The 27129-nt window shown below is 32.6% G+C and overlaps 1 protein-coding gene across 4 annotated transcripts in view; it reads left to right on the plus strand.

The window, feature by feature from the left end:
* The window catches only part of MBD5 (methyl-CpG binding domain protein 5), a 193124-nt gene that overhangs the window by 121516 nt on the left and 44479 nt on the right, over window positions 1-27129 (plus strand). For all 4 annotated transcript variants that reach the window (XM_081261072.1, XM_081261073.1, XM_081261074.1 and 1 more), the window contains 4 exons: window positions 6085-6258; window positions 17336-18004; window positions 21406-21508; window positions 22547-22727. In XM_081261072.1, the coding sequence (XP_081117198.1) occupies window positions 17853-18004; window positions 21406-21508; window positions 22547-22727 (436 nt within the window). In that variant the 5' untranslated portion in view covers window positions 6085-6258; window positions 17336-17852. The remainder of the gene's footprint in view (window positions 1-6084; window positions 6259-17335; window positions 18005-21405; window positions 21509-22546; window positions 22728-27129) is intronic.

Below are 27129 nucleotides of genomic sequence, written 5' to 3' on the forward strand. Positions count from 1 at the left end.
ATGTGGACTGAAAAAACTGGAAATAATTTTTATAATCTTTCTGGCTTTTAAAACTTATGTAGAAATAATAGAATTAGAAAGAAGTAAAAAATGCACACTCAAATAATTAATCCAATTGTAACATTAGAGATCACACAAAATGAAATAAAATCATACAAAAATAAAGTGTGCTGCTAGTTAATGTTTATGGATTTCTGACTAAAGTTTCCCTACAAATTTTTATGAAAATGTTTGAACTTACAAGTATTTGTTTGTATTTTAAATTTTATAGTTGGCCTTTTTATAAGCATGGGTTCAATATTACATATCCAAATCAAACTAAGCAAGCAAGAACACTGCTCCTGCATCTTTGCCAGAATGATGAAATACAAACAAGATATGTGGGCATCTTCCTACTGCATGTCCTTACCACTTCTCAACAATTTTGCAGTGGCTCCAGGTGCAGTGCTACACTCCTGTAATTCAGTATCTTGGAAGGCTGAAGCAGGAGGATCATAAGTTCAGTGTAGACAGTCTAGACAACTTAGACTCTGTCCCAAAACAAAATATTAAAAGGTCTGGGACTGTAGTTCAGTGGTAAAGCACCCCTGGGTTCAATTTCTCATTTCCAAAAAATACATATTTTTTGCACTGACAATTAATGTAATAATATTTTATATTAAAGAAAGTATTTTTGCTTAATTTAATTTTAGGTAGTTCTTGCCCATTTTTTAATATTCATGAACACAAACATGAATAATGATTATATATAGGAATTTTTGGAAACAAGATTTTTTTTAAAGAGAGAGAGAGTTTTTTTAATATTTATTTATTTATTTATTTTAGTTTTCGGCAGACACAACATCTTTCTTTGTTTGTGGTGCTGAGGATCCAACCCGGGCCACACACATGCCAGGTAAGCGCGCTACCGCTTGAGCCACATCCCCAGCCCCTGGAAACAAGATTTTTTTTAACTCTTCCTCCAAGCTTCTGGGCAATTTTAATTGTAGAATCTTTTAATATTGCCAAATTAGCTATTTTTTTAAATTGTTGCCATTTGTAGTAGCTTATCTGTGGTAATTAGAATGAGTCAATACTATAAAACCAAAACAAAATTTTTATCAATCAAAACAGTCCATTTTTATTAATGGATTTTATGAATAATAACATAATTTGATCTTATAAAATGATCAAATATCTATTTGGTTATGTAATTGATGCTCCATTTAGATTTCATTTAACAGTAGAGGCTACTGATAAAGTGATCTGGCCCAATCTATTAATTTTACAAATAAAAAATTTTACCGGGGGCTGGAGTTGTAGCTCAGTGGTAGAGTGCTTGCCTAGCACATGTGAAGCACTGGGTTCAATCCTCAGCACCACATAAAAATATATAAATAAAATAAAGGTATTGCATCCATCTACAACTAAAAATATATTTTTAAAAAAAAAGAGGGCTGGGGATGTGGCTTAAGCGGTAGCGCGCTCACCTGGCATGCGTGTGGCCCGGGTTCAATCCTCAGCACCACATACAAACAAAGATGTTGTGTCCACCGAAAACTAAAAATTAAATATTAAAAAAATTCTCTCTCTCCCTCTCTCTCTCTCTCACTCTCTTTAAAAAAAAAAAAAAAAAAAAAAAAAAGAATGTAACCATTTGACCCAAAGGACTTAAAATCAGCATACTACAGTGATGCAGCCACATCAATGTCTATAGCAACTCAATTCACAGTAGCTTAACTATGGAACCAACCTAGATGCTGTTCAACAGATGAATGGATAAAGAAAATGTGATATATATACACAATGGAATATTACTCAGCCTTAAACAAAAATGAAATCATTGCATTTGCAGGTAAATGGATGGCGTTGGAGAATATCTTGCTAAGCAAAATAAGCCAATCCCAAGAAAAACAAAGGCCAAATGTTTTCTCTGATATGTGGATAGTGATCCATATTGGGGGGTGGAGCGGCTGGCTAAGAATGGAGGCACTTTGGATTGGGCTGAAGGGAGGGGAAATGGTGGGGATGCGAAGGATGGTGGAATGAGACAGACATTGTTACCCTATGTACATGTATGATTGCATAAACAGTGTGACTGCATAGTGGATATATTTTTGGAAAAGAAATAAGAAGTTGTGCTCCATTTGTGTAGAATTGAAATGCATTATGCTGTCACATATAACTAATTAGAACAAAAAAACTTTAGAAATAAATTTTTTTAAATAATTTTTAAATATTTAAATCAGAAAATAACTGATTTACAACTCAGTTTAAGTGTCTTGCTCAAAGTATGTAACTAGAAAAACCACAGATAAAATCTTTCTAACCCTGAGTTCACTGTTGTTTCTGTTTTGTTACATTATCTAGGTTCCTGGGATACATCTAGTTTTTGCCATGACATTTAGCATTTAATGACATGATTTAAATACAGACATTCATTTATTTATTCAAAAAGTCATTTTGTGGGTACCAGGCACTCTTCTAGGCACAGGAGACATACTCTGAATCTGGAAATTGTGCTGAAAATAAAATAAGAAAAATAGTTTCTAGTCAAATCTCCATTCAGTGTTGGGTAGATATATATTTGGAATTATCTACCTTGTGTGTGTTTGTATACCACTTGCTATTTTTTGACATATCATTAATAATAACTTTTCTATCTGTGATTATATTTTAGAGAAGTAAAAAAATGTTCTTTAGTATTTAGAAAGACAAGAAAAATGAATTCAACAGAAGGCATGTTATTTGTACGCCATATACCTAATAATATGTTTAGTAACCAAAAACACAAATGAAACAAGGAATGTGTGTACATTAAAATGGAGTATGGTAAGTGTAAGCAGTGCTGTAGGCTGAAAGACGAATGTATGAGTAACTTAGCAGAACAAAAGGTTCATTATCCAAAGTACATATATGAAGACACAAATTGGTGTCAATGTACTTTATATACAACCAGAGATATGAAAAAATGTGCTGTATATGTTCAATAAGAATTGTAATGAATTCCACTGTCATTTATTTTTTTAAAAAATGAAATTAAGTTTAAAAAAAAAAAAGTTGCTCTGAGAAAGTGAAAAAAATCTTTGTATGCCCAGGGAATAATACATGCATAAGCATAGCCTTGTGAGCAGCACAGACATTTCCAAGAAGGTTTAAAAGTTTAGTGCAGCAGGATGCTATGTGTTCTTGGGAGGAGTGATATGTGAGAATTTCTAGGCATAAGCAGCTAGTTGAAGAATCGGAGTAATTAAAGTGAGAACTTCTTATTTTATGCCTTAGGTAATCGTTATGCTTCTACCTTATTTCTATTCCTTAGTGCAAGTTCTTTTAGACAAGCACTTCATTTTGTATTTTTCTATATTATGGTGACTAGCTGAGTCAGGCTCAGTATATACTTATTGATTAACTTTGCTCTTTATCCACTCAACAAATGTATTTGACTCAAACATACATGAGATTCTATGTGCCATGGGAAGAAAAAACTTGTGATTCAAAACCAGCCTTTCAAAGAGCTATTGAACTCAGGTCAAGAAATACAAGGAGTTTTTGTTGTTGTTGTTGTTTGTTTGTTTGTTTGTTGTTGTTGTTATATTGACTACTGTATCCATACTACATAGCAATAAATGCTAAGGAGAAAAAAAATGTATGTAAGAGTAATATACATTATCAAGCCTAGAAAGAGAAAGTAGTTACTTTATTTTGTCTTGCCTTAATTTCCTCAACACTAGAACAGAAAAAATAAAGTTTCCTATCATATACTGTTGTAGTAAAGATTAAATAAGTTAACATATGTATGTATAGAGTGCTCAGTGCAGTTTCTAGGAGATGGTAACTTGACTATCATCTACATATTTGGCTAAAATACCTTCAGCACCACAGTCTTCTTTTCATCATTTACAGACTTCTGTTAAATCATGTACTTTCCAGTAGTTTAAACTACTTCATCTAATATTCCCTTTACCCATGTATTGCTCCTTTTGGCTTTGTCTCCAATATACACTCAAATCTGATATTCCTTTCTCACCAAAATTAACCAATCATTCTTTGATATTACTTTTTCTCAATGACAATATTTGCTTCTGTAGATATTAGGACATCATTTTTTATTTCAGGCATACAGTAGACATCCACATCTTCCTATGGAAAATATTCATTAATTAATGCCTCATCACTTATCACATCTCAAGGTTAAAAAGTCTAAAAAGATGAGATATTTATGTTTGCTTACCAACTAATAATGAGTACGATATTGGAAGTGTTGTTAACAGACAGAAATGTAAAATCCGTAATATTAGTCTTTCAGAAGAGAGATTGTTTGCATAGATTAGGTGAAGTTTCAAGTCTCCTACTAACCTTTCTTTGTCTATTTAACCTCTGTGCATCCCTAGATATACTCTTTCCTTACTGCATCCCCCATCCATGAAAACCAGATTAACTGTGCTCATTTAGTATTCCATGCTTAACCTGTACCATAGCCAGGATCATTTGATATTACCTGACTGCTGCACTCCCCACTCTCACTGTCAGGCAGTTGTCTGCTTGAGATGGGGACCGTGTTGGCTTCATGTTTGAGTTCCCCATGTTTATCTTGGTGCTTCACATATAGATAAACATGTAAGACATTAAATATAATTCCAGAATACCTTTTACTTCACAGGTCAGTGATTTGGGTTTTTTTTGGGGGGGGGTTGGTTTTTTGGGGGGAGGGGGTTGGGTTTGGGTTTTTTTGGTTTTTATTTTTGTTGTTTGTTTTGTTGTTGTTTTGTTTGGTGTGTGTGTGTGTGTGTGTGTGTGTGTGTGTGTGTGTGTGTGCTGGGGATTGAACCCAGGGCCTTGTGCATGTGAGGCAAGAACTCTACCAACTGAGCTATATCCCCAACCCCCCAGCCCCAACCCGGAGCACTTTTTTATATCAGGATCATAGAAACATGGTCATTTAGCCTTGGCTGCACGACCCTTAATTTGCTTCTTTGCCTCTCCTGGCTGCTTTCTAAGGAACAGCACTGTCTAATCATATTCCCACATCCCATGCTACACATTACCTTGACCTGGGTGATGATGTCATCAGAGGAAGGTGGCCCTAAAGCAAACAAACACACTAAAAACTAAAACAAGCAAACAAACAAATGGTAGTCTGGCCCTCAGGGAAAATCTCAAAGGTGGTAGGCACCCTGTGGAGTAACTGTGGTACAGGTTTTGATCCTAAACTCTTCCAAGTTAAAAACTTGATTTTGCTATTTACTCTCAAGAGTAGTGGGCTTCTGGGATCTAACAAAGACCTTCTATATTTACAAAAGCTTTTTTAAAAATTAATTTCTATACCAGGTGACCTATTTATTATATATGTATGTTTGTTTTTAGTGACTAATATTTGTACCTGCTATCCAGGTTGTTAACTAAATTATATCACAGTGCCTATGAAATCTATCACATAATTAGAAGATTGTTCAGTAGCTATGGAAACAGAAAAATAAGTTAAATGATTATAAAGATTATTTTACCCAGGCTGCAGAAGACTTGTCGAACAGCATAGTTTATCAATGTCTCCCTGAAGGCTAGAAGAAAATAAAGCAAGCAGTTATGAGGTCTCAAGTACACCTTTGAAAGACCTTATGAAAAATGTTCTTAATTGCTAAAAGAAAACAATGTTGTAAATTCTGGGAGTGGTGAGTAGGAGAGGTAATCAGTGGCATTTTATATATCTTATTAAGAATAAATTATATAGTTTGGTTCCAAAATTCTTTGCTCTCAAGATTAGTTCTTAAGATAATGGTAATGTGATATTGTCAACAATGGTGCTAAGAAAGAAAGGTAGAGGACTAAAGTGAAATGGAAGGTCTCATACTATTTACATCCTCTAACTCAAGAATTACCAGTCTTGGGGAAAACTCACTTTTACTAGAAAAGTTGTCTGGATACTTATGGTTTTAGCTGGCTTACTGGTGTTTTTATATGTACTAATAATGCATGATAATCTACCAAGTATTCATTTAAAAAAGAAACTGAGATGTAGGCTAAATGATCAGTAAAAATGAGTTTTACCTCTTGTCAAGAGCTACATTGAGTCCTTCAACCCTTATCTCAAGGTTCTTTCTATTCCAGAGGTTGGAAACCCAAATGCCTACAGAGGCCAGACTGGTGGGAATGAAGCAGGAAGCCACTGCACTGAACTGGAGAGCCAAGTCCTTTCTGGAGGAGCAGCCACTGCTCCGTTCCAGATAATTGTTGCAAGGCAGGAATGTTGGCCTATTGTTACCACATTGTCCAGTTTCTCAGGTAAAGCAGGAAATGCAAATTTTCATGTGAATCTTTTGATATAACTATTGTCAATTAATTATATTATTTACGAACCATGTAAAAGGAAAGCACTTCTTTATGTGGAATTTAGCCCAGCATTCTTTTTATAACTGATCTTATATTTTGCTTAATTATTTGTTAAATTAGAAATTTTATTTTTACTGGTTTTGCTTTTTTTAATATATCATCTCTAAAATATTCTATGCTTAATTTTGTCAGAGTGAAATTCCCTAGCTCTTGTATCTGTATTTATCAGTTTTCTTTCGCTGCTACATTTTTCCTGCCATTCTCAGCATTCCAGCAAGCTGTCAGTTACATGCTAAATGAAGTCCCTATGCGGCACTACATATGATGCTGTTAAACATCTGTGGGTATTACTGCCTACTGGTTTTGTTCCTGATGTGTGAGCTACAAAAACACAATAAAAAATCATTTATCTCATGGAGCTTGTGAGCTCTGTGGGCCTCCCCCTTTCTAAAAGCCACACAGAAACGGTCTTCCTCATCTTGTTTCTTGAGAGAACTTATCAGACATTTTATTTAGACTATAGTTATCTTTTACATTTAGTTGTTTCGGAGACATTGATTGGACTTGAGTATTCCTAGATACTTATATATATTCAGAGACAATGTTTTTGGATGAGTTTCTTCAATGGGTGAGTAATATCATTTTCACTTTAAAAATAACCTAGTTGGGCATGATGGCATATGCCTGTAATCCTAGCTATTCAGAAGAATGATGCAGAATGATCCCAAGTTCAAGGTCAGCCTTGGCATTAGCAAGTATCTGTCTCAAAATAAAAAGAGTAGGTAAAGTACCTGGGCTCAATCCCACCATACAGAGAAAGAGAGAGAATATATAACCTGATTTTCACTCAAAATGGATTTAAGACTTGAAACTATGAAATAATAGAAGAAAACATAAGGGAAATGCTTTATAAATTGACCAAGGCAAGGATTTTTTTTTTTAAGATCCTAAAAGCACAGTCAGCAAAAGCAAAAAAGAACAATGCTCTGAGTTAATGTAAGAAGCTTCTACATAGCAAAGTAAGCAACAGAGTGAAAAGACACCTACAGAAAGGAAGAAAATATTTGTAAACTATACATTTGACAAGGGGTTAATATTAAAAATGTATATAGACTTGACTCAGTGGGAGAAAAAAGAAAAAAAATAACCCGAAAGATCTGGAAAGACATACAAATGGCCAACAAATATGTGAAAAGATGTTAAACATCACTATTCATCAGGGAAATGCAAATTAAAATAACGGAGACATCATCTCACTCCAGTTAAGGGTGTCGATTATCCAACAACAAAAAAAAAGTCACAAGTGCTGGTGCAGTCATGGAGAAGAAAAACTCACATACTGTTGCTAAAGTTAGTACAATCATTTTGGAAACCAAGTATGGAGGTTCCTCAGAAAACTAGAAATAGAAACTTCCATAAGAACCAGTAGTGCTACTACTGGTAATGTATCCAAAGGAAATAAAATTAGTATGTTGAAGAGGCCTCTGCACTTCCATATTTATTGCAGCACTATCACAATAGCTAAGACATGGAATCAAAGTAAGTATCAACAGATGAATAAATAAGATAGAATCATAGGTAGATAGATAGAGGAAAGATATAATGGAATACTATTTGGCCATTAAAAAGAATGAAATCCTGTCATTTACAATAACATGAATGAACATGCAGAGTATTATGTTAAGTGAAATAAGTTAGGCACAGAAAGACAATTAATGCATGATCTCACTCTTTAGTGGAATCTAAAAAAGTTGATTGATCTCATAAAAGTAAAAAGTGTAATGGTGCATACCAAAGGCTGGGTGGCTAATGCTACAGGGAGCAGACATTGGCTTAGTATATGTAATTATAGTTACATAGGAGGAATAAAGTTCAAGAGATCTTTTGTACAGAAAAGTGACGATAGTTAATGATTATATCTTGTATTTTTAACAATGTAAAGAGAGTAGATATTATATGCTCTCACCATAAAAATTATAGCTACATGAGGTGATACATTTCTTAATTAGCTAAATCTAATAATTCTGCAATTTATATGTACTTCAGAATATCATGTGGCACAAGATAAAAACATACAATGGTATACATAAGTTTTAAAATAAGTAAAAATTTTGAAAGAGTTTGGATAAGGCTTAGTGTAAAGCACTTGCATAGTGTTCATGAAAAACCCTGTGTTCTGTCTCCAACCTCACACACACAGAAAAGAGTAACCTTATTTTCAAGGTTATTGGGGGACTCATTAACTCTGTTTGGTACTGTTTGCTCCAAGTAGGAACTTAATCCACTCTCAAATTAATTGAAAAATGCTAAATATTTTATAGTAAAATAATATACATATGGGTTATTTTGGAATATTACAAATATAAGCATAATTTGTTGTTATTCTCACAGCACAGTTTTAAGAAAAATCAATATTGATGTACATCAGTTTTCAACAACGATTTGACCTGTGTATTTTAAGTTGCATCTTAAGTGACTAAAATACTACTGATGCAATAATAAATGGTGAAAATTACCATTTAAATCTGCTGAGTTTACTCTTAAATAGATTATGTAAATGCAGACAAGTTTTTTTAATCAATATTCTCCATGAGAAACCTAATATTATAGAAAAGCAAATAAGTAACATTCTATGCTGAGAACTAATATGCAGAGATATATCATAATAATTTTTTCCTTCTGAATTATACTAAGTTTGTCAATTATTTTATAAATATTCTAAGGCAACCAGAATATTCTTTAAAGTTATTCTTTAAATTTTTTAATCATATGTATTTGAGAGCTGATGACTGCTCACCTTTTTACTTTTAAGAGAGAAAGTTTTCTACATATGCATTCATAACCTCCCTTTCCACATCTTTTCATATTTTAAAGGTAGAAAGGGAAGATTTAACTTGAAGCTCTCTGTCTCCACCACTTTTTCTTTGTAGTCATGTAGGATGCCAAGGACAAAGAAAAGTTCAGTTATAAGGAGTAATTCATGAGGAGGAAAGAAGTGGGTATTTTAAGAGAATTACAAAGGGAACCTAAGTGGGACTTGGAAACTCAGATATATTTGAGTTTGGAGAAATTAAGGAAGACCTGTGAGTGACATTTAAACTGAAATAAATAGGAACTAGTTTAATGAAAAACAAGAATATAGGAAAAGAAGATGGTATTCTAAGCTGACAAATAGGATTAAGCCTGGAGGCATTTTAGAACCAAAGTGACAGGCTTAATTTTTCTTTGTAGTATTTAAGTTGTTCAGGTTAGTGCAATGTCCTCTCTGAATCTCTGTATATTCTCTCCACTTGATTAAATATTATTCTCCTTTTTTTTCAGTTGTAGATGGACATAATACCTTTATTTTATTTATTTATTTTTATGTGGTGCTGAGGATCAAACCCAAAAATACTATAAAATAATTGTGGAATGTTATTGTGGAACCTTAGAATATTTATAAAATAATTGATGAGGGCTGGGGATGTGGCTCAAGCGGTAGCGCACTCGCCTGGCGTGCGTGCGGCCCGGGTTCGATCCTCAGCACCACATACAAACAAAGATGTTGTGTCTGCCGAGAACTAAGAAAAAATAAATAAAATATTAAAATTCTCTCTCTCTCTCTCTGTCCCCCTCTCACTCTCTCTAAAAAAAAAAAAAAAATTGATGAGCTTACTAATTCAGAAGGAAGAAATTATTTATGATAAATCTCTGTGTATTAGTCCTCAGCATAGTATGCTATTTACTTGCTCTTCTATAATACTAGGTTTCTCATGGAGAATATCAATAAAAAATACTTGTCTGCATTTACATAATCTATTTAAGAATAAACGAAGCAATGGTAATTTTTACCATTTATTCTTTCATTAGTAGTAGACTAGTGCTCTACCGCTGAGCTACGACCCCAGCCACACAAACATTATTCTTATTTCTAGTAAAAGTTTTCCTTAATGCTCTTAAGGATTAAGAAAACAATTAGCTAATCTACAGATAACAACACTTTAATTTATGGAAATAACATTTTTCCTGATTACAGACCTAATGCTTATTTACTGTAGAAAATTTTGCAAGTACAGAAAAGCAACAAAGAAAATATGTTTTTTCTAAAGAACTTAACAGTAGTAACTGGGCAAATAATGCTATTCTATTCCTATATTTACATATGGAGTAACATTTTGTAATTTAAGATTTATCATTGTATATATGGCTTTGTATTATGTTTTTTCCACCTAAAAATAACATAGTCCTTTCCCAGTGCTGCAGAATTTTCTATAACATGATTTTAATAGCTTATTCATAATAATTTGGATATTTACTATGTCTTAGGTACATATAATTAATTTATCTTTTCACAGAACAATCATATAACGTTATATTCTCTTTTGCCCAAGGTCACAAGCTCATAAAGGGTAGTGCCAGTGTTCACATACAGACAGTCTGACTCTGGAGCTTATACTCTTAACCAGTAATGCTAAGAGCCTTTCAATACTATAATTAAAGTCTATTTTAGACTTTCATATTATTTCCAGTTTGGGTTTTGGCTATATGAAATAATACTTAACAATTCTGTGAGTTGGCAGTTTAGTCTGGACTCATTTGGGCCAGCTCATCCTTATTCCACATGATGTTACCTAGGCTCATTTTCATGTCTTGGACCCCACTTGCCCTGGATGGGCAGCTAGACTTCTGTCTATACAAGTAGTCTTTCATTCTCAAGTAAGCTAGTCCGGGTTGTTTACATGACAATGGCCTTCCAAGAAACCAGAATGGAAGATGCAAGGCCTCTTAAGGTTAGGATCAAAACTTGAACAGTATCATACCCATTGTATTCCAATGGTCAGTGTAAATCACAGGCCAGATGAAATTCAAAATGGGATAATAAATTCCACTTAATAATAAGAACTGCAAAATATTTGTAGCACTTGCAGTCATACCATACTTAGCATTTACTTCTCTGAAAACTTCTTTATGACTAGAATATGTAAGTTGCTAAACTTTCATAGCAAAAAAAAAAAAAAAAAAAAACCACTCTTCATTATAAGTAAACTTCCTCCCTAGAGGGAGGAATGTAGGCCAAGGTACTTCTTAACCTTGACTCTGAGGATTGGCCTAACTCTTGGGACCCTGTCCCTATACTTCAAAGTTTGTGAAAAAATGTAGCCGTCCAACTTGAATTCAATCTCTTATTCACTGATTGTGAACTTTTATACCCTTCTAAACTAAAAGTACAAGAACATCTGAAACTGAAATACTTTAGTTGTTAGGGCAGGAAAGATATGCTTATTGAGCATATCCTGATACAATTGTGTTAAACAAAATGTAAGTACACAAATGTAGTTTGAATGAGTTAAGTGGAGGCAGGCAAAGATATTGGGTCTCTTATAAGGATATATTATCTCCTCTCTTACTCTCTTGCTCTCCTTCTCTCTCTTACTCTCTCTTCTCTCTTCCCCCCCCCTCCTCCCTCCTCCCTCTCTCTCCCCCCTCCTCTCCTCTCTCTCTCTCTCTCTCTCTCTCTCTCTCTCCACCCCCTTCTCTTCTGTGACTGGCCGCTACAATCGTGCTAATAAAATCTCGGACAGGTTAAAAAAAAAAAAAAGATATATTATCTGAAAAGTATGTGTTGGAAGAGGTGGCTGCCCAGTGATAAGAGCCAAATGGAAATAATAATCAGAATAAAAATGGGGTTAATTTATTGCAAGATTTAAAAAGAATGAAAGAAGATATACTGTAAAGATAAATATACTCATATATCAAAATGCCTAGCTTGAAAAACTAAATGAAGGGTTAAATAGATGAGGAAAAGTTGGGGACTGGTTAGGTAATCCAATCACACATGTTGTATGTATATATTGTTTGAGAATTTAAGTACAGAGTCAGAGGCAGGATTTGAGGGGTTTTTTGTTTTGTTCATATATTGGGAATTGAACCCAGGTCCATGCTCATGGTAGGCAACTGCTCTTCCATTTAAGCTACATCTTCAGCCTTTTTTTTTTTTTTTTAATTTGAGATGGGGTCTTGCTGCATTGACCAGACCATTCTCAAATTTGTAATCCTCCTTCCTAGACCTCCTGAATAGCTGGGTTGCAAGCATATACCACCACACCCAGCTCAGAGACAAGTTTTATGTGGGACTCAATTTCAACTAGAGAACATAAGATGTTCACTCTTGGCAATGTAGGATTCTAAGTGGACTTATTTATCTTTAAATATTTCATGAGCTAAGTTTATAATCATGTTATAAAAAGTATGAATGATAATTTAGGCATATCAAATAATATGTTTTTCTTAATTTACAGTCTCGTGATAAATTAATAATTCATTACATGTTAATTCTATACCACTGTGTATTCAAGTACACAAGACCAGTAAGCATAAGATCAATGTGTGATGACATTATAAACATTTTAATAGAATTTACTCATAATAATCACCACTCTAAAACCAATTCATTACTTTTACCATTAATTAAATTTGACTTGAAAAATGTATGATGTTTGATGTTACTTAGAAGAATAGCTATTTACTTGTTTTTGTGATGTCAGATTCTCTGATACTCAGTCTTTATGATATTTTGGGTATGATTTTTTTAAAGTACACACTTAACACTGTATAAAGTAATGAGTTTATTCTTAAGTTAACAAGATTGTCAGTATAACAGAAAAAGTTCATTGCATTAATTAGCATCTTATTGAAATATAATTTTAATTTTATGTTGTTGCATTTATTTACTTTACCATTTTTATTCAATTTAAATGTGTTCATAAATCGCTCAATAAATAAAACTAATAGCTTACAAATAAATTTTAAAGTTAACATATTAATTTGATTTTTTTTCCTTTTGCAGTACTTAGTATCAAACCCAGGGCTTTGTGCATACTAGGCAAGTACTCTACTACTGAGATACATCCCCAGTGCAGCATATTACTTTTCTTAAAAGGCCTATCATATTCATGCACAGAAATTATCAATCAAAAATTGTGAGATCATTAGGGGAAAATCTAGAGCTTTTTATATTTTATCAACATGTATACTCATTAGCTTATTTTAACAACTTCTCATGTATTGATAAAATTTTGTAAGTTTATATGGCAAAGTTCAGAATGTAAAATTACATTATCAATTAGAATATACACAATCTTGGGCTGGGGTTGTGGCTCAGTGGTAGAGCCCTTGCAGTTCGATCCTCAGCACCACATGAAAATAAATAAATAAAATAAAGGAATTGTGTCCAACTAAAAAATAAATATTTTTAAAAAAGAATATACACAATCTTCAGGAACTAGCCAACATACCTACTCTGTGCCAGGAATTATATCAAGAACTAGGAACATAAGGACTTGGAGAGACAAGGTCCCTACTGCTCTGAATGTGTTTATATTCCTAAAGGGAAAGATAGTTAATAAGCAGTAATAATAATCAGAAAATAAGAGGTATCAGTGAATTAACAAAGTCTAAGAGAGTGGCTGGGGTTTGCAATTTTCTTGTGGAGATGACATCTAATTTGAATTCTGGATGATCAGAAGAAGCCAATACAAAAAAAGAAAATCAAGTCACTCAAATTCAATTCACTGGTAGCCAATTTTAAGAGACTTAATTTGCATATTGAAAGGAAAGAGGAAAAATGAAAACATTAGTGGAATTGTGTGTTCTCAGAACACACACACAAACACATAACATGCTTTTTGAATTTTATTGTTATTGCTACAAAACTGTTTGTCAAATACATATAAATTAAGTCATAAATATATGATCTCTCTTGGATCCTGAGTATTAGTGAAATGGAGGGTAGCTTTTATATTACAGTATCTTTACCTTTTTAACATGTTTTATTGGGCTTTAATAAAGCCACATTAAATAGGTCTTTAGGGAAGGAGAGAGAAACATGTGGAATATGTAACTTTTTTTAAAAGCATAGTAATATTAATATGTTAAATTCAGAAAACAGGAGAAACTGCAATTTTTACAATGCAAACTATAGGAAAAAAGACTGACTAATTTTGGACAATGGGTCTCTGTAGAACATAAAATTCCAATGTCTTGGAAGCAAGTAGAACATACTTTCATATTTAACCAAAGAAATCATACATGGGTTTCAAAAGTTTAAGACACATGGCCTGAAGTGCTTTCCTAAAAGTATCATCCTAATACTTAAAGAAATGAATCGAGAGCCCTAAAATTACACAATTCTATTTTAGCAAATAATTCTGAGTGAATTATCAAGGTGGGCATAGATTTACATGCAGGAATATTTCTCTTGTATTTATTTGTAATTATGAAAGTTTGGGAGAAATGCTATCTCCACAAAAGGAACATAAATAAACAAAATTTTAAATAAATAGCCAAAATTTTCCATCCAGTATTTAATGTTCATGTTTTAGAAAAATATTTAATGCCATATAGTAAAATGCCTAAGAAGAAAAAAAATACAAAATGGGATGATTCAATATTTAAAAGGAAAAAATCCCACTTATATAGAAAATATTTAGAATCAGTATAACTGCTTTGGAGAACAATTTGGCAGTGTCTATAAAGTTGAAAATGTACAAGCTCTACAAGCCAGCATTAATGTGCTTGACATAATGATATATTAAGAGTTGTAAAATCTTAAGATAGAATATTACTCAAATGTTAAAAATTAATGCATTTGAACTGTATATCTACAACAAAGATAGGTCTATATATTTCAGCAGAGACAGTTTTCAAAACAATGTTAAATTTTAAAAAGAACGTTGCAGGATGGTATAATATGGTAGTGTTTATATAAAGTTTTAAAACACATATAACAATACAAATATTGTTTACAATACACATGTAGGAAATAAGCACATAAAATTATAACCAGAAATGATACAGGCCAGAATCATGATGGTAGTAGCCTTTGGGGCAGAAGGGAGAGGAATGGGTCTGAAAAGAAAATCAAGTGGGACCTGATGATGGTATTATACTTTATCTGAAATATTTTCTATATCCTTTATTTGAAAAAAAAACTGACAAATGCTTATATTGCAAATTTTAGTGGTGATGATACATTCTTGTTTATTTTATGAAACTCATTTGTGTGTGTACTTTAAAACTTTAAAAAACAAATGATTGAAAGAAAATATGTCAATGTTTGCAGTGATTATTAATCTTCAGGGAGATGACTTCAATTTTTATTTTCATATTCAGGCTTCCACATTGATGCTGAACATTACACTATGCTTAGGATAAAGTGGTACCTTACTGCTTGAGTCCATTCAGGCTACTATAACAATATTCCAAAAACTAGGTAGATTAGAAACAACAGCAATTTATTTCTCACAATTCTGGAAGCTGTAAAGTCCGAAATCAATGAATCAGCAGATTCAGTGTCTAGTTAGCTCACTTTGGGGTTCATAGATGATACTCATAGCAGCTAGCAGAGTGCCTACTACACAGAAACTGCTCTGTAATGTTGAAGGAAATGTGAATAAACACATAGATGAACAGCAAAAGTCACAGTCAAAAGTACAGTGAGTGGAAGACAGAACATTAAGTGGGTCATTTCCATGAGAAGCAGAGCACAGTGGAATGGGCCCAGTGATGCAAATTACCACCTTCGGACGGTTATTATTTGGTACTTTTCTTTATATCCTGACTTTTCCCTCAATAAATTTTTGCTACCTTTCTCATTTCCTGCCAGTGCTGGCCACACCCATAAACACAGTCCCTGATTTACAGCTAAATGAGTCTTTACTTTATTGCATATCCTTAAACTGTCTCAGAGCCAAGACTACACATAAATACAAATAAGGCATATACCTGATGGGCTTTGCTATAAGATAATCTCTTGCTTTCCTAGTGAGGAGATCCAAAAAAGTGTTTCTGACCAACTTAGGTGTATAGAGTTTTAGGAATGCAGATTAAATAGTCATGTTCATTCACATTTTTTAATTTGTTAATTTATACATGCATATTTAAAGCATTATCTAGAAAATGCATTAATTTTTTTCATTTAAACTTTATGAAATCAGTTTAAAGCTTCCATATGAATCTCAAGTCATTTAACATAGATTTCCAGAGCAGAGCATCTTCACTTCTATTTCAGTTCTTTGAGGTACAACATTTTTTGATTTTTGTGGATGAAGCTATCACTGAAAACTTTTTATCACAAATCACAAGTCCCAACATATAACACTAGGATAATTTTTTACTCATCTTTTAGTGTAGTTTTATGAGGCCAACAATACGACTAAATGCTAAATACTAAATTGATCATTAAAAGGCTTGTTTACAACAATAAATGGTGCTACCAACTGTGACATCATATTTTCCACAATATTAAGTACTAAATCTTTTCAAAATGTACTTGTCTTTTTTTATGCAACAGCCTCATCAAGATGAATTCTATAAGCATTCTACAGTTGCAGTGGTCACTACAGTTTCGAGTTAATGTGTTTTCTCCAAAAAAAAAAAAAAAAAAAAACCCTGTGACTTAATAAAGCAATTAAGAAAGTACACCTTTATGTGAGGGATTTTGTAAAATCTTGACTATAAAGCAGCTCCCAATCTGAACAGTCTATAACACTGGGGGGAAATCTTCTATTTGAAAATGTACTATAAATTTATTTTCTTTAACTTTTTTAAAAAGAGAAACCTTATCTTCTTTATGCTAATGATTAGGAAAGAAAGCTGAAGCATAGCTGCATGTAATATTAAGGAGTAATCAAAATGTGAGTGGATTAACATCATTTTTTGGTTTACAGGACATTAGAGGTTTGAATATATTTTGATTTCAAGTTAGAAGCAGGCTCTGTGTGTATGTATCTGTGTATGTACTTGTAATGCCATAATTATGGGTCTATGTCTAGGAATTAGAAAGTTGCAAATGGTGAAGAGCAAGTAAATTGGTTTAACTAGAGTAAGTGGATCAATTTAAAAGAAAACAAGTTCACTTCGATGTGTTATTGTGATGGCAGAGGACATCAAAGTGATAGGGAACAGCTAATAGTTTATTCTGTTTGAAAATTGTGCAGCTTCTCAGTTTTCAACATTAAATATACAGTTTACATATTTGCATATGTTTCAGGCTACATTATTGGAATTTTGAAGTCATGAAAGCATCAGATGAACCAGCCTGCAACACCTTGGATTCAGATTGGAAGATAAAGTTTAGAAAATGTGGCCTTTAAGGACTGGTAGCACCTGAAAATATTAATCGACTCACATTGTAAAAATGACACCAATTTCTAAACAGTAGAAATTATTTTAGTTCAACATCAAGGTTCAAGACAAAATGTACAACTAAAAACTTTACACTCCTCCCTCCCCCACTTCAGACAGGTGCCAGCATTGGTGAATTATGATTTTCCTTAGTTGTAAGCACTCATTTTTACCCATGTAAACCATCCCTAGGAATTAAGTATTGGTTATTTAATGTAGAGTATAATGGGAAACTGATTAATTTTACAATGGCAGAGTTCAAGGACTTGGTTCCAAACTGAGCCGAAGCTTCCCAATGCTTTTTGTACAGTCTGAGAAAAACTGTGCTGCATTGGCCCATTTTTGAAGGCCATCATGCTCTGTAATATGAAGATATCATCTTAATGCTGATATCTTTGGAGAGTCCCAAGCAGACACAGAAAATGAATGGAGGCAAGGAGTGTGACGGAGGGGACAAGGAAGGAGGTCTTCCAGCTATACAAGTTCCTGTGGGTTGGCAGCGTCGTGTGGATCAAAATGGAGTTCTTTATGTCAGGTGAGCCCTTATTTATTACCTATGTCACCTCCAAAGTCATAGTTCCAAAGTTAAGGAGGCAGAGTCTGTTCTTCTTTGAGGGAACAAAATATTGTGACTGACAGCACCTCAGATAAGTTTCAATAACTGACCTCTGTGCTAGAAGTGCACAATTATTTTTATTCTATACTGTTTTGTAGTGTAAATTGACATAGATTATCAGAGAGAATTTTTATGCATTAATTGTGTTTACATGAGGTGTCATTCTGCTTCTCTGTAATAAGGATAAAAAAAATATGAAGATTTCTAAAAAACTTAAAGCATCATTACTACATTCACAGAAGAATGCAAAATACTGGAAATAGACCCAATACCATTTGGCAATATTACTCTGTTCTTAAAAGTACTTCAACTGACTTTTTCTGATACTAAAGTTCTGTTTTTAATCTATTAGCAGTCTTACTTATTAGACTTCTTAATGCTTGATATTAACCAAAAATAATTTGCTTATTTTTTTCTGCACAGTTTTTAATCTATTTCCTTGCATGTAATAATAAAAATAAAGTCATGATGGAGATAGCTCTTCATATTACAAGTAAAAATCATACGACTAAATGCAAATGCCTCCTCTTTAAAATTTTTATGTTATATCTCTTTTAGAACAAGTTGAATGGAATAACTGAACTGTTGGCAAGAAGTTTTAAGTCTTATTTAATAAATAATTGGCATCTAAGTTCCTTATTTATAATTTTCCAATAAATTTATAAAAGTTTAGTTTACCATAAGTCTTTCTTCATGATATAATAAAAAAATTAGAAGTAGACTTCAGATTTTATTAATTCCACATTAAGCAGCATCATTAAATTGATGTTATTACTTTCAGTGTGGCTCTTTGCATCCCAGCTTCAATAGAATTTTCAGTTCCCTATAGATGTATTTGTATGAATGAGGTATTTTCTGTGGTATAAACAATTTCATGCTTTAACAACTCAAAAGTCAGTTCAGATGTGGGTTTATTGTTTGTTTGGTTGGTTGATTTGTATGCTTGTAAAGTGCTTCTTGAGGAAAACTTAATTACCCACTGAAATTCTTTTGTCACATAAAATTCTTATATCTGTAATATTAATGATGTGCTCTGTATTCGAGGAGGTGAAGGAATAAAAACTCAGGGAATGTGGAGCTCATCCCATAATAGAAAATATGAACAAAGACACAAGGAATAACTTTTTCCAAGTGTTTATATTACCAACGTGGCTCATAAAGTGCCAGAAATACTTTGTTATAAATATAACAAATTATCAGTGATATATGTTTATATTTATGGTTATTCTAGTTTGTAAAGAGATGATGTATGTTCAACTTGAAGCAAATGACTTAAAAATCTTGATGATTTTTTTTACTCCATCTTATGAAAGATAAATCAACTTTTCATATTGCTATGAGCAAACCATGTCAAGTCTGGGAATCAAAAACTAAGAAGTCTAAAAGTTTTAAAAAAAAGAAGTCTAAAAGTTGATCAGTCACTTTCAGTTAATATCAGTTCATAATTTTCCAAGACTGACTTCACTTTTCTGATAATCATGTTAGTATGAGTTCTCCAAATTTAAGTCTGTACACTTGAGAATTATTTTTAAAACTAAACTTTTGCAGGTAAGGTTAAATGCTTTCAAATTAAATCAAGCCACCTGGGCTTGATTTGTTTGTATATAACCAATTAAAATACTACTTGAATATATGTATAAGGCTAGCCTACCTTCAATAGCTACCTTTTCAATGTATAGTTTACCTCTCATTTTTAGGTTAATCTTCAATTTCTCCTGCCTCCTGGTAGCATTTTGAGGTGACACATTAAATTTTCCACGTGTTTCCAATTTTCTAAACTGTATCCATGCTGTAAAACTTGTAACTATTTTTTACATTAATTATTGCCCCCAAAAGTTAATTATAAGAACTACAACTAAAGGAAAGAATCCAACTGACTAAGAGGAAGAGTTTCAAGAGGTCTAGAATACTGTAAAGGAATTTAGGAATTCTTGCCTTTGATTTTAATTTCACAATGAAATTCCTTTAGGATTCAGTGCACACACTTTCTCTTAAGCAAAATGTTGGCAATTTCTCTTCCCCGAATTCATCAATTTTTATTGTGAAAAATCAATAAGGTAGTTATTGGTGACCTTGTTTTATTGAAATTATTATACCTCCAAAGCCTCTTGTTGCCTCTCCTTGCATATCATCTAAAAGTAGCCTAAACAAATATGACGGTTTTCATTTAAATTGTTCTTTGTGCCCAAGTCATTTGGACAATTGTCCTTAAACAAAATATGAATTGCATTTTAAAGCTAGTTCATTTATGACTGCACAACTGCTTCTTGTGTTTTTTAGAGGCAGGAAGTCTATGGCCAGTAGTGCAATACTTTGTGTATGAATTGGAGAGTATTGTTTCTGGATGAATTGGATCTAAAGGCTTAAGTGAGGGTTTTACCTAATAGTCATAAATAAAAGAATTTCAAATGAAAAGTTCATAGGAATTTCAAAGCATAATACTGATTAAGTTGTAAAATCAATATATTCATAAAGCCCCAAAATGTAAATTACCCATTTTAAACTACTCCTCATTGTAAATAAAAAAATCAAAAACTTATCCTATCATCTAAATTAGTATTTAATCTGTTTTACTAATTTTTGTGACCAGAAGAGCAGTAAGATGAAAAAACCTACCCACTTACCAGCCCAAAAAATGCAAGGCACCTTTTGTCCACCTAACATCCGGTTTCCTCAAAAACTTCCCATCTTTTGTCAGCTCTGTTAGATTCCTCTCTGCACAATGTTTCTTCAGTACAATTTGAAGTAGGCCACAATGATCTATCTTCAAAGAAACACACTGGTAAAGGAGAGAAAGAAATGTTTTTACATAGGGTCAACTTGGTTTTAGACTCCAAAATAAACAGGGAAGAATATATTAGCTCTGACGTTTGTAGACTTGCCAACTTTCTGGTTTGAACTTTAATATGTTCCTAAGTTTCAGTTTTTCCTCAACAAGCTTTGAAAGTAAATGTCGTAGTTTAAAATGATAGTGATTACTTTTATGTAGTTTTTTCCCCCTGTTCCTTTCTTGCCTGTTTCTGTCCTTTCTTAAGAGTAGTATTTTTCCTATCTTTAGTCCACTCTTGGTTTTCAAAATACTTTTGTTTAATTTTCTGTGAAGATCTGTATTTTTCTGAGAAATATTTTGGTACAAAAGAAAGAGCGATAGTGTTAAAGGCTATAATTTAGTAGCTAGCATAATATTGACAAAGAAAATGCTTTCCCTAGCAGGAAAATATTATCCTGTGAAGGACAGTAAGACTATAAATTATGCCTTTTTTCATATACTATGTGCAGTCAAAATTATTTCCTGATGTATTTTTAAACTATTTTTACAGTCCCAGTGGGTCTTTGTTATCTTGCTTGGAGCAGGTTAAAACATACCTGCTTACTGATGGAACATGCAAGTGTGGCTTGGAATGTCCTCTTATTCTTCCCAAGGTAACCATTTCACAATAGAGCTACAGCAGTTTTTTATTTTTAGGTATTTTATATATTTGCTTTTCTCATTTGGCATTTCATTTTTATATTAGTTCTCCAATCATGTATTTGTTTTAACTTTTTATCTAATTAGACATCTTTTACATGCATTTTGGAATGATTAAAGATTGTGGGAAATTTATTCAGGTCATTTTCAAAGGTGACAAACTATATTCATATTAAATATTTCTTTAAAACCACAATTACACCTTTTTATTAGAGCTGTACCTATGCTCAATATTTAGTAATGCAGTATTTTCTTTAACTTACTCTAACTGCAGTATTACTTTTAGCATGGTTATTGATAAGTCTGTCATAGATGTTTCTAAAATTGTAAAGCCAAACCCTCATAACCAAAATATGAAAATGTTTTACTCCTTTACAAGGTAAAAAGTAAAATTACTTAAAATAGTAAAATGTTATTTGCTATAGAAATAGATCATTCTCTGAATGTTTTATAGTATTAATTTTCAAACTAAAAATTAATAAACAACTTTTTTCTTTTTACTATGTTACTGCATCATAAAAAAATTCTAATAAGTAAATTTTTAATAGAGCAGTAGATTTTCTAAGTCAGTGAAAAGGTAATATAAATACAGTAATAAAAGGAAGCCAAAGGAAAGTTAGCATGTAGAAATATCATAGTTTTTTGTTTTGTTTTTGTATCTAGATTTTATCTGTTTTTGTACTGGTATAATAATATCAAGAACTATCTAAAATTGGAAACATTATTAGATATTAAACTTTTCCATATATTTATCTTGGCTATCTTAGAATTACTGTAATTTTCATTATTTATTTTGCTACTAAAAACCGTAAGTTCAGCAGAAGTATTTATTAAGTTATATAACATTGTTTTCCTTAAGTTTAAAAACTTAAGAAAGTTTTATTCAGATTTATGACTTAATCTCAGTACAACGTTTTTCTTTTTAAACAAGAGGATCTTTTTATTAAATGTTTTTGCAGACGTATTCTAAACAAAGACTGTGCTTTTTCCAGGTATTTAATTTTGATCCTGGAGCTGCTGTGAAACAGAGAACTGCAGAAGATGTTAAGGCAGATGAAGATGTCACAAAGCTATGCATACATAAAAGAAAAATCATTGCAGTGGCCACACTTCATAAAAGCATGGAAGCCCCACATCCTTCTCTGGTGCTCACCAGTCCCGGAGGAGGAACAAGTATGTAATATGGCTAAGGGGTTAGGAATTCTCCTCCCTCACTCCATTGCAAGAGAAGGAGATGCTGGAAATCACTTTGCCAAAGCATTTTCCCTTTTCACTTTTCAAACATGCACAGTGTTTTTAAGGTTTTATATGATCTATCATTTTAGTGCAAATAGCAAATTAATTCTGAAAAATTACCATGAGGTTATTTCCCAGAATTCCTTGTGCAGATCATCTGATTACATAATCAGAATAAACACTAATTAGCACATCCTAATGCTATGCAGATGTGCAGAGCTGAGCTCACAGAAAAGAAAGTGCCATTGGTTTTTAGGAAACAAATGTAGCCATTTTCATAGGGCTGTACTGGAAGATGTGATGTTAAATCCCCAACAATTTAGCAGTTTTGTTAAAAACAAGCTGTTTCTTTTCTTTTTTCTTTTTTCTTTTTTTTTTAGTCATTTGATAACTATTCGTTGAACACCTACTAAACAAAAATCATCTTGCCAAGAACTTTTTATGAGCCCCCACTCAACTCTCTCTAAATCTCTCTCTCTAAATCTCTCTAAATCTCTCTCTCTCTCTCTCTCTCTCTCTCTCTCTCACACACACACACACACACACACACACACACACACACACACACAATTTTTTTTATATCTTTATTTTATTTATTTATTTTTATGTGGTGCTGAGGATCGAACCCAGGTCCTCACATGTAATAGGTGAGTGCTCTACCACTGAGCCACAACCCCAGCCCACACACACAATTTTTTTCAAAAATTAAAAGCTGCAGAAAAAGTACAAGGATGGTTCATTAAGTAGCCATCTACCATTTGCTTAGAAAACCACTTATATTTTGTTATAGAAAGTTGCAGGTATTGTCACAATTTACCCCTCAAGGACATTTCCCTACATAACAACAATCTAATGATCACATTTGGGAAATTTAACAGTAATATAAAAATGATGTCTAACATGAGGTTTGTATTTTAATTTCTCCAGTTTTCCTAACAATATCTCTTTTCACTTTTTAAAAAATTGACTTTAAAACCAGAATGCAATCAAAGATGGTGCATTGCAGTTAGTGTTACATTTCTTTAATCTATATCAAGTCCCCAGTGTTTTTAGTCCTTCATGGGACTGAAATTTTTGAAGAGTTCAGGCCAACCAGATTTGCAGGCTGTTCCTCAATTTGGATTTGCCTGATGGTTTCTTCATACTCAGGTAGTACACATTTGATAGGAATTCTGCATGGATGAAGTTATATCCTCATCAGGATAAACACCTTCACCCATATCTATGACACTGTTTGATTGCTTGGTTAAGTTTGTGTCCATCCAATTTTTCCATAGTAAAGTACCCTTTTTCCCTTTGTGATTAGTATGTGCTTTGTGCCATTATACTCTGAGACAGAGGAACCTCTTTCTGTAAAGGCAAGAATATGAATTCCCTCTAAAATATTACAATCTGCTTAAGACTTGATTAGTGGTTCAGAATAAAATATGGCAAGCACCAAAGCATGAGTTGATGAGGGGTAATTGATAGTGTTCTGCAAAGTTCTGAAAAATAGGGACAATGAATGTGACCTGTAGAGCTCAGAGAAGGCTTCATGGCAGAACCCTGATTTAGACCAGCTTTGGGAAAATAATAGGATTTAGGCATATGAAGGGAATAGGAAAATTATACTTCAGAATGAGTGTGACATAATTAAGGTATAATGTGGAAACTAACCTAACTTGAATGGAAGATAAAAGAAGTATAATAAATTGCGGCCAAACTATCGAGAGCCTGGAATGTTAAAAAAAACAATTGCTACATCATACAGGTAATTAAAATCTCTGACTTAGAACTCAGGTGAAGAGACAGATTTTGCAGCTATAAGCATAAAGCCTCTTTCCAACAACCCTCTAACCTTTAAATATAAACGGGACTAATTTTTACAAATTGATCCACTTCTATATACTAAGATATATAAGGAAAAAAAACTTTTAGGGAATGTTATTCTTTTAATAAGGTACAATTTTTAAATTAAAAGAGTTGCAACAATTTAAACATAAGTTTAATAATAACAGATTATTTAAAATTTGCCATTAACCTGCCACCTTGATGTTTTAATTTTTGCATATTATCCTGAATGTATTTTTGAACATACTTTTGTCTGCTGTTGATCTCACATCACATTATGTCATACAGTTTTACCTTTTTCTACAGTCTGCCTTATTGCCTTTCTTAAGACCCAGAAGAATCTTAATCTAAGTCCTTTGTCATACCTATACATACAAATTTAATTATTGAAATTAAGGATAAATATTGAATTAGTATAGGCAATAATTGGTATATTTCTATCCCTTCTAAGTGGTACACTTCATTGGATTAATTGTTACTCTTACTCTCTTCAGCAGTAGCATTTTTTTCATAACTTTAAATTATTTCATGAAGTTGAGGTTTAATAATTAAAAATCAAAAGTCTCACATAGTAGCTTTTATCTCCTTTTAAATAAATATATAAACATTTACATTGTTACTGTTTATTCTTTAAAAGGTCTACCTGAATGTTAGTGGGTGCCTGGTATTTACACTTGCCAACTCTTGTATACCTTACTTCCTAAATGTCATATAGCCTCAGCCTGACTTTTGCTAGTTTGTTTAGTATTTCTGTTACTTTAAAGAGGATAACTATTTTGCCTTAAATATGGACAAAATTCCTTCTAAAACACAGCGATTGTCTAAATTCTTTTCGTTGAATATAAAAATGCCAATATTCATATTATTTTTAATCACTGAACTATAGATAATTATATGAATACATTTTTATCTGAGAAAAGATGCAAGCAAGTGATTATGATTAAAGAGAACACAGCCAGTCCCATTATAATTCTAGTGATATGATTACATGTAACTATTGTTACTATATTGCAAGCATAGTACCCTACATATTTTTAATGTTATTTCTTTAATTACAAACTTTAAAAATAGGCTTCAAATGACTTTATCTGCTGCCATTCTGTTATGTTATTGGTTCTCAACATTTTCTATATTATATCCCAAAATTACCTTATTAAATAACCTCTACCATGCTAGAATTAGAAAGTCTGCATTTTCCAAGAAAATATCTGTTCACTGCTTTCTACTTGAATGTACTCTACCTTGACTTCTGTATGTCCCAGGTTGTGACTGACTACTGTAAAAATCTTTATTATATGATTTCATCTGTATACTATCTAGCAAGTAGAAGTATTTATCTTAAATGTGCATTTCACCTTTTAGATAAGTATACCTCTGATTGCAAATGAATCTAAGTATATTTGCTAATATGTTTTGGGTCTATAAATAGTTATGGCAAATATATAGTAAGAAGGGTATGACTTTCATCTCCTCTGACCTGACAGACTCATTGGCATTTTCTCACAGAGTCCATCTAAGCTTAGCATCCTTTTCAATACAGCTCTGTAACCAGCCTCTATAAATTGATGGGAATTGGCATATGAAACAAATTTTATTTGCCATCTCTGTTTTAGAAGGCACAACTTCATGAAAGAGTTAAACATCCGTAGGGGCTTAGAAACTGAAACCTAGAATTCTGACATGATAGAGTGAAAATTCTGTATGATGAACCAGCTTGCTTTTGTTGCCTCTATTCTGTCTGATCTCCAGAAGAACTGAAGGGATTCCAAAAAGCCAGAGAGGGAGAAATGCATTCATGTAAAAAGAGAATTCTCAATAGCAGCCCAGTACTGAAGGTTTTAGCACTCCATTGAATTTTACATTAGAATTCTATCCTAATAAAAGATTTGTAATCTCTTACCTAAATTGGTTGATTAAAGCCATTTGACAACAATGACAAAGGGCAAAGAAATTATAGTGTTACAGTGTTGTAGACATCATGAAGCTAAGAATGATTGTAATATCACTGCATTTATTCTTGTTATCATTCCTATTTTAAAAGATGCAGAGTCCCATTCATGTAATTCACAAAAATAAAGAGTCTTACTCTCAGAGTGAAAATGTTGAGATAAGGAAATAAGGAAATAAGGAAACCTGATAAGGAAATAAGGAAATAAGGAAACCTGTCCTGAGCAGGTTTCAGTAAGGTAATAGATGCATTGATAGAGTAACAAATTTTCTTATAGAAATGAATATTCATTTAAGTCATACAAGAAAATAAATATGTCACACAGATTACGATTTCCAATTGTAATTGTGCACTCAAAAATTTTAAATCCAATAAGATAGTAACATCACCACTTCCATCTGGGCTGTCAGTCTTGATTTTGCATATTCTAAATCTTATTAGAATGACTGATGTCAGTATGTACTGATTTAGATGCCTAGGCTTTCTCAACAGAAAAGAGGTAAACAAGACTAATGAACAATTACTGAGAATCTTTGGTCAACTAAGGAGAATAAAGTACAT

Source organism: Spermophilus citellus (assembly GCF_964194105.1).
Source record: "Spermophilus citellus genome assembly, chromosome: 11".
NCBI classification, from domain to species: domain Eukaryota; kingdom Metazoa; phylum Chordata; class Mammalia; order Rodentia; family Sciuridae; genus Spermophilus; species Spermophilus citellus.